The sequence below is a fragment of the Anolis sagrei genome, chromosome Y (genome assembly GCF_037176765.1).
Source record: "Anolis sagrei isolate rAnoSag1 chromosome Y, rAnoSag1.mat, whole genome shotgun sequence".
In the NCBI taxonomy this organism is placed as follows: domain Eukaryota; kingdom Metazoa; phylum Chordata; class Lepidosauria; order Squamata; family Dactyloidae; genus Anolis; species Anolis sagrei.
In genome coordinates this window covers 59,045,525-59,054,787 of record NC_090035.1, presented here as the reverse complement: position 1 = coordinate 59,054,787, position 9,263 = coordinate 59,045,525, and the positions used below count along the sequence as shown (strand labels likewise).

The window sequence follows — 9,263 nt, the reverse complement described above, 5'->3', positions numbered from 1 at the left end:
GTTTGTATGATTGAAATGTGAAGGTAAGAATTAACCAACTTGGTTGAGGACTTAAATAAAAAACTTTGTATTTAAGTCCTCAACCAAGTTGGTTAATTCTTACCTTCACATTTCAATCATACAAACCTGAAATATGAGGTGGTAATGTGTACACTGTGTACCATATGAAGGTACACTGCTGAAAGTGAAACCTAGGTCCACCACCCCATTAGAATGTTGTGTGATTGCTAATTTATTGAAAAGTAATATATCTGAATGCTGATGCTTCCTTAGTAAGCAAATTTGAAGAATTTCAGAACAAGGGTGATACTATATGGTAAACCCTAATTTCCAGCAAGGTCAAATAAAAAATACTTAGCTATCAGGAAAGAAAACTACAAAGCATCTAAATAAAAACACATTTCATATCTCGATCGCTATAAAAGAAATGAGACTAGAGCATTTGATAGTTCACTTGACCTCAAGGCTGTTTAGAATATCAATTTGTGAGGATAAATTCCATTGGCAAGTGAAAATGTGGACCGCAGATAACCTTGAAGTTGAGGCACCTTCTTAATGGCTGAAAGGACTTGGGAGTCCACAACTTTCTGGTCCACTTTGCGTTGCTCTGTAATCTTGTATTTCTGAGAAAACAGAATGCTGTGTTATGCAAAGTTCATTCCTTGTCCATTAATATTGTTGCTGTGGAGATACAGAAAGATAGGTTGCTTGCCTGTAACTGTTTGAGTGGTGCTTTGTGAAGTCACACAAATGGATTTAACTGCATCTGGTTCCAAAGGAAAGCTTTTTCAAGCTCCAACTTTATAGTTTTGACAGTAACCCTGCCCACTCCTCCCCAGAGCATAAAAGGCATCCTGGCTGGTGCTTCCAGTTCCCAAGCTGCAAGCAGCTAAAAAGGGAGAGATTTGCATGAGAGAGGAGAGGATCAGGTGTGTGAATTTTGACCACTTGAAGAATGCAGCTACAGGTAAGCAACCTCTTCTTCATGGTCTCTGTGAATACACACAAATGGAGACTAGCAAGTTTAGGTGCAGGAAGGTGGGAAACATGTAAAACTGACACCAAGGTAGTGCAAAAAGAAGTACTCAAGTTCATTGAGCAGAACACAAAGTAACAAATATTTTTGATTGGTCAAGTGCATAACAATTTCTCATAAGGAAAGGCTAAAATGGTCCTTATGAGGGAGGAATAATAGTACGGTGAGATAGCTGTGTTGGTCAAAGGCGAACGGGCTCAAAAGTTGACAGGTAGCTTAGGCAGAGGTATGCATGGTGCTGAACATTTCAGGACTGTAGTATGTAAATGTTAAATAAAATAAATATAAGTAACGGTTTGAAGTAAAGTGGAAAGTGACTGACAACTTCAATGACAGAGACAAGGCATTGTAGTGCTGTTTCTATGTTAAAAATTTTCTGGGAAGGCCCTCTTTGTTAGGGGTATAAGAAAAAAAACAGGTGTTGTGTCTTGCACAGTGCTTGGATTCAATCTGTGTAAAAGAGAAGAGCCCTCTTAACACCAAGAAGATGCAGTTTCTACTCAAGGGTGTTGGAGGGGACCTGGAAGAAAGTAAGCAGGATAATGTCCTGGTTGTTGTGAAAAAGGGACACTACCTGGCAGAAAGATAATGTCTGGGTGGAGGACCATTCAGTCCTTGTGGAAGAAGAGGTATGGCTTGTTGGTACTTAGCATTGTAACTGAGGGTGGTGAGCTGATATGATGGCAACTAGGAAGGCCACCTTCCAGAACAGGAGTCTGAGGTTAGTCATAGCTCGGGGTTCAAATGGAGAACCCAAAACCTGGGATAGTACAAGCTCGGCTCTATCCTGGCGTGGGTGGTCTGTTGGGTGGATGGAAGTTGGTGCAGCTCTGTTGAAAAGTCTATATGAAATGGTTTGAGAAGAGGGATGGGAGTCCTTTGCATTGGAAGGACCAGGAGAGAGCAGCCAGGTAAGTCCTTAATGAGATCGCCAGGCTCCTGCTCAACAGTGTGAGGAGGAAGTCGAGAACATCTGGGATCAAGGCTATATTGATTAAAGTTCCCTGAGAGGTGAGGAAGGAGGAGAAGCGGGTAAATTTGTAGATGTAGGATTTTGACATAGTCAGTTGTGTGCTGCCCAAAGGGTGGTGTGGAGACCTTCAAGGAGGGCATCTAGGAGTGGCACCTCCAGGTGGTGAGGTGGAGGGAGGAATATTCAGGTGTAATATCCTGCCACTCTCTGTCAAGAGAATGTGAGGGACTAGAGGGAAGGAGTGGTGGTGCTGTTCTACAGGTGCATCATGGCAGAGTACCATGTCTGCCTGGGCCAGGTTGGAGCCACTAAGATGCGGTTTGTGTGGAGGAGATTTTCTCAATCATTCTCAGAATGAGGGGAAGAGGTGGAAATAGCAGTGGGACCCTATCCATTCAAGGAGGAAGGTCTCACCGAGGCAGCCTATTGAGGCATCAGGTTTTTTCCTGGCCATGAAGAGGGCACTGGATGAGAAGGTGAAGAGATGTATCAATGGCCAATCTCAACCGTTGAAAACTGGGTGGAGGTGTTGAGGTCAAGCCTCCACTTGTGGCAGGTTGAGCCAGAGTGGCTGAAGCAGTCTGTGAGGTTGTTTTGTTTTCCCAGATGTGGTGATAGAGGGTGTATGTTATGATCGATACATCAATCATATAACTGAAGGGACAGTGTTAGACTGTCTGGACCTGAGGCCTCCCTTTTGTAGTGCTGTAGTGTGTTATATAAATACATATATAAACATGGCTGTTGTGGAGTACCAGGGCTAACGCTTGAAAGACCTTGAAGCTAACTAGGAATTCAAGGAGGTTTACGTGCATTACGGAGACCTGGCTGGATGAAGCTGGGGGCGTAAACCTCGCCCAGCTTTGCCCGCCAGGTTTCTCCGTGCAACACCAACCAAGAGCCGGAGGACGGGGAGGCGGGGTCGCAGTGGTCTATAGAGATTCCATCCATCTGACCAGGAGCCCCATCCCGCAGACCACAAATTTTGAATGCGTCCACCTGAGGGTGGGTGACCGGGACAGAATAGGGATTCTGTTAGTGTACCGTCCACCTCGCTGCACTACAGTCTCCCTACCTGAGCTAGCGGGGGTGGTCTCGAGCCTGGCGGTGGAGTCCCAACGGCTTCTTGTGCTGGGGGACTTCAACATCCATGCCGAGACAACCCTCACAGGAGCGGCTCAGGACTTCATGTCCGCCATGGCGACCATGGGGCTGTCCCAACGAATAACTGGCCCCACCCACTGTGCTGGACATACATTGGACTTGGTTTTCTGCCAGGGATGGGAGCAGGGTGGCGGTGTGGAGGAGTTGTCCATCTCTCCGTTGCCATGGACCGACCACTTCCTGATCAGATTTAGGCTCACTGCGCCCCCTAACCTCCGCAAGGGTGGAGGACCCATTAAGATGGTCCGCCCCAGGAGGCTTATGGATCCGAACGGATTCCTGACGGCTCTTGGGGAGTTTCCCGCCACCTCGGTAGGTGACCATGTCGATGCCTTGGTCGCTCTCTGGAATGGGGAGATGACCAGGGCAATTGACAGGATCGCTCCGGAACGTCCCCTCTCAAGTAACCGAGCTAAACCAGCCCCTTGGTTCACCGAGGAGCTGGCAGCGATGAAGCGAAGGAAGAGGGTTCTAGAGAGCGTGTGGCGCTCGGACCCAAGCGAGCCAAATCGAACACGGTTTGTGTCCTTCCTAAGGGCATATGCCTCGGCAATAAAAGCCGCAAAGAAAACTTTCTTTGCGGCCACTATTGCGTCTGCAAAAAACCATCCGGCGGAGTTGTTTCGGATTGTCAGAGGTCTTTTAACTCCCCCTACCTCAGGTGGGAGCCCTGACAATTCGGCCACGCGCTGTGAAGCATTTGCTCAGTTCTTTGCAGACAAAGTCGCTTTGATCCGCTCTGAGCTGGACGCCACGTTAAATGCAGTCTCGGTGGATGTGACACAAGCACCTGCTTGTCCTATTTTGTTGGATTCTTTTCAGTTTGTGAAGCCCGAGGATGTGGACAAGATACTTGGAGGAATGAGACCCACCACGTCCATCCTAGACCCCTGCCCATCCTGGCTTCTGAAGGAGGCCAGAGGGGGATTGGCCGAGTGGGTAACGGTGGTGGTGAATGCCTCCCTTCGGGAGGGCAAGATTCCAGCGAGCCTAAAACAGGCTATTATAAAGCCGCTGTTGAAGAAGCCATCACTGGACCCCACTAAATTCGAAAACTTTCGGCCTGTTTCCAATCTCCCCTACTTGGGCAAAGTCATGGAAAGCGTGGTGGCCTCACAACTCCAGGTATTCTTGAGAGACACGGATTATCTGGATCCGGCACAGTCTGGTTTCAGACCGGGACATGGTACCGAGACGGTCTTGGTCGCCTTAGTGGATGATCTGCACCGGGAGCTAGACAGGGGGAGTGTGTCCCTGTTGGTGCTCCTGGACCTCTCAGCGGCCTTCGATACCGTCGACCACGGTATTCTTCTGGGGCGCCTTGCAGAGATGGGTCTCGGGGGCACTGCTTTGCAGTGGCTCCGGTCATTTCTGGAGGGCCGCACCCAGAAGGTGTTATTGGGGGACTCCTGTTCAACACCACAGCCTTTGACCTGTGGGGTTCCTCAGGGCTCCATCCTGTCCCCCATGCTGTTTAACATCTACATGAAGCCGCTGGGTGAGATCATCTGGAGTTTCGGGGTGCGGTGTCATCTGTACGCAGATGATGTCCAACTCTGTCACTCCTTCCCACCCGCTACTAAGGCCTACGAGCCCACGAGGACCTTGAGATCATCCGGGGAGGCCCTTCTCTCGGTCCCGTCTGCCTCACAGGCACGCCTGGCGGGGACGAGAGAGCGGGCCTTCTCGGTGGTGGCCCCCCGGCTGTGGAACGCCCTCCCTGCCGAAGTCAGGCAGGCGCCCTCCCTTATGGCCTTTCGTAGGAGCCTGAAAACCTGGCTCTTCGAGCTGGCCTTTAATTGAGTACTATATCCTTGGCAATGACGACCGGAATGGACCACGACTATGAGACTGACTATGACCCATGATACGACGAAGCGGATTTTTAGTATAAGTATATGTCAATTAGTAGTAGCGTGTTATGTATTGTCCTGATTATTGTAAATTGTCTTTTCTATGTTGTTGTTCACCGCCACGAGTCGCCCTTGGGCTGAGAGTGGCGGTAAATAAGTGCAAGTAATAATAAATATGTGGTTCTCTGATTCTGCTAGAGACAGAATGAGTGGGGCCTGAGTGGGGAGGTGGTCACAGTGAGCTCCCCATCTGAAAGAAGATAAGTCTGTTGTTAGAAATTGGCTTGGAGAGGGTTTGTGAAATGGTACCTTGGTGCAGACATGGCTTTTGACCTTCTACCAAGACAGGGATTCAAGGATCAGTCTCAGGATGGTGAGATGAATTGTGTTTTAGTAAGAGATTGAAGCTGTCCACAAATCATTTCTGAAGGGGATGAATGTGAAGTCATGTATAGGGTGTGACTAAGACCATAGAGGCCATGTGTCCAAGGATGGTTTGGATAGTCCTCAATCAGACCCGACATAACCTTTGGATTTGAGCAATCTCTTGGTGGATGGCTTTGAATCTGTCTGTGGGAAGGAATGCTCTCTTAAGAGTGGAGTCAAAGATCACGTCAATGAACTTGATTCGCCTTAATGGGATGAGGTTCAATTTTTCCTTGTTGAGGATGAGGCCCACTTGAGGTGGTCAAGGGTGATTTGCAGGTTGTTTCTTAGGGCTGGTTCTGACTGGGCCGTGAGCAGTCAGTTGTTAAGGTAAAGGAAAAGGGTGATGCAAGTTTTCCACAGGTGGGTGGCTACTGCCACCATGCACTCTGTGAACACACATGGAGCCATTGTAAGGCTTCATGGTAAGACAGTGAATCAGTATGAGAGGTAGTGCACTTGAAAAGCCAGGAACCTTTGGTGGGACTGATGTGGAAATATGGAAATATGCATCCTGTAAGTCTATAGTGGTGAACCAGTCATCTTCCTTCAGGAAAGACAGGATGGAAGATGTAGAACATCTTGGGTTCATGGCAGGTGTTGAGGGCTCTGGGATTGAGGATTAGGCAAAGACCTCCATCCTTTTTTGGTATCATGAAATACCTGGAGACAGATGGATTGTTTTCTGAGTACATGGGTTTGATTGTCCCTTTGGCTAGGAATGATTTAATTTCAAGATGTGTGGTGATGGTGTCTTGCAGCAAACAAGACCTGCTTGCAGGAGCTCCTCGAACTTTAAGGCATAACCTCTTTGAACAATATCCAGAACCCACACATCATAGGTGATGTGTGCTCAAGAATGGGTGAAGCAGGCGAGGCAGTTCTGAAATGGAGAACTTTATCTGGTAAAAGGGGGTTGATGTATAATGGATAAATCAGTAAAAGTACAGTGAGATCAGCATTTGTACCTGATGAGGAGACTGCATTGTCCCAGAACCTAGTGCTGGTGATTTTTTTTGCTATGGTTGAGGGGTCAAGAGTGGAGGCAACTTTTGTCATGGTGAAGAAGTTGTTCAGTCTCCTGTACTGATGAGGCTGCCAGCATGGTTTCTGATGGGGAGAGGAAGCTGAAGATATTCCCACTTGGCTAGAAGTTTTAAATCTTGGTTGGACTTAAATTTGTCATCTATGCCTCTACTGAAATGTCCTAGGGCAGGGGTTCACAAACTTTTTAAACAGAGGGCCAGGTCACAGTCCCTCAAACTGTTGGAGGGCCAATTATAATTTGAAAAAAAATATGAATGAATTCCTATGCACACTGCACATATTTTATTTGTAGTGTAAAAATACTTTAAAACAATACAATAATTAAAATGAGGAACAATGTTAACAAATATAAACTTATTAGTATTCCAATGGGAAGTGTGGGCCTGCTTTTAGCTGATGAGATAGGATTGTTGTTGTTGTTGATGTGTGCCTTCAAGTCATTTCAGACTTAGGTAGACCCTGAGCGAGGGCCGGGTAAATGACCTTGAAGGGCCACATCTGGCCCCCGGGCCTTAGTTTGAAGTCCCCTGTCCTAGGGCGTCGAATGGGAGTTCCTCTACGACCTGTTAAGGATATGCACGACATTTGATCACAACTGTGTGTGCAATAATCTTGCCTGTGGTATCTTCTGTACGCTTTGTCATCTGGGTCTCAAGGTGAGCTAGAAATGTCACTTCTTGCTGAAGGTGTTGAGGACTGTCCTGTACTCATGCAACGGTTTAGAATGGAACAGGCCCACTCTCTCCCACAGGAGTTGTTGGTAAGCCCTCATGCTGGCTCCATAATTCACTATTCTGATGAGGAGGAACACAATGGACTATAACTTTCTCCCTACGGTATTTAAATGCTTGTCTTCTACATTGGCCAATGAGATATTTTGATTATAGGATGATTTAACGAACTGTCCTACCTTGCAGGACCAATTGGGTTGTTTGGGAATAAGGAACTATTTAATTGGAGGCTAATAGTTTCCTGTATATTATAAAGGTTGACTGGAACCTGAAGTTTTAAGTGTTGAACTATTTATCAGTAACCATTATGCTCTGTACCAATCTGCAACCATTAAGGTTTCAATGCCTGTTCTCAGTAAACAAATGAACATCTTTCTTTGTTATTAAGAAAACAAATGCCTCTTTGTGCCTCTCTTACAACCTAGTCCCATAAAGAAGACTGGGGAAGAGTGTTATAATATTGGTAGCAGCCCTACCTTAAACTTTTGTGTGTTGTGCCCAGTACCCTAAAATCCTATATATTTGGTGGCAGCAGTGTGTAATCTGAAAAAAATCCATTATACATGGTGTGCCAATTACTCATGTTTTTTAATAATCAACCCTATACCACGATTCTATATTTTTAGATGTGGATGGAATCGATGAAATTACTTCTAGCTGATAAGGGAGAAACAGCAGCAAAATGGCTGGGGGAGTTTATTCTTGGACCTTCTTAAAGACAGGGTCGTTGATGGTTTTTGATACCTGTTTGACTTTGATGTTGAGAACTTCAACTATCTGTACTATCTGTTCTCCGAAGATCCTGATGTTCTGTGGGCAAAGGAGGATCAACAGCATAAGTGTTGTTTGCAGGGAGAGCTGTAAGCCAAATGATAATACTGAGACTGAGTCCTCAAAGCAGGCATTGTGGTCAGTCATCAGAGAAACATGCTCTTCTACAAATCATGGAGTGGAGGAGTCCTGGTTCTGGACCTTGAGGTTTTGATGTGTGTTTAGGTTGAGGTTGCTTTGAAGTGGACATTTGAGCCACTCTGACAAGCCTGGATGACTAGCAGCTGCAGAAGAGCGAAGCTTCAGATGTTGCAGGGTTGTGGGCTGGTGCAGGAAAACTGCTGGCAGGCCTGTGGTAGTGATAGTGAAGAGGTCAGGGACAGTCTTTGTATAATGGTACCTGTGGACCTCTGAGGGGAGTCTTGGAGCTCACCTTCTGAGAAGGGTTCAGCAACTGAGTCCGGGGGCGAACATGAGGCCTGTACTGGAGGGAGCAACAGCAATGAGAGGACTGTTCTGAGGTTTCCGGTTCTGTTCTGAATGAAGCAGAGAATTAGGCTGGTGAGTCTTCCTTCTTTTGGAGGACATTTTCTCTTGGAGCTTGGCTTCAAGTGACTTTTCTGGTGTGGAAAAGATAGAAACTCTTGCAGGCATAGGCCCAGTGACTTCTGTTCTCTTAGCCTCTTCATTAGTCTCTTAAACGGGATCCTCATCAAGGATGAGAATGGCAGAGCAACAGTTACAGAGTGTGTTGATTGATTAAACATGATTGAGTCCAATGTTGACGCCACTATCAAAGGTGTCAATATTTTTGCAGGTTATTTAGATGTAGTCTTTGCTGCCTATGTTGTCAATTTCTTTGATGACCTTGATACTTGGGAGGGTGTGATAGAAGGTGTGAGAGCCCTTTGGTATAACAAAGAAAAGACTCATTTCTCTGATCTTTCTGGCCTGTGCTGTAAAGGCCTGGCAGTGCTGACATGCTCCAACATCATGGCCTTCTCCCAGGGAGACAAGGTACATAAGTCCATAAGTTCTTGTGGGTTTTTTCGGGCTATATGGCCATGTTCTAGAGGCATTTCTCCTGACGTTTCGCCTGCATCTATGGCAAGCATCCTCTAGTCTGAGTAGGATATCTTTGTGGAGCGGCTCATGCAATGTTTGAAGCACATGGTGGACATCTTCAGCTTTTGGAATAGCTGCAGTGGCAGAAAAAAAGAACTGGGAACCATCAGCCAGGGTACCCTTTATGTCCTGGGGAA

General features: G+C 46.6%; 1 protein-coding gene across 3 annotated transcripts in view; it reads right to left on the bottom strand.

The window, feature by feature from the left end:
* Nucleotides 1-208: 208 nt before the first annotated feature.
* The window catches only part of LOC137095283 (large ribosomal subunit protein eL6-like), a 78,331-nt gene continuing 69,276 nt past the window's right edge, over nt 209-9,263 (bottom strand). For all 3 annotated transcript variants that reach the window (XM_067461737.1, XM_067461738.1, XM_067461739.1), the window contains one exon: nt 209-623. In XM_067461737.1, the coding sequence (XP_067317838.1) occupies nt 471-623 (153 nt within the window). In that variant the 3' untranslated portion in view covers nt 209-470. The remainder of the gene's footprint in view (nt 624-9,263) is intronic.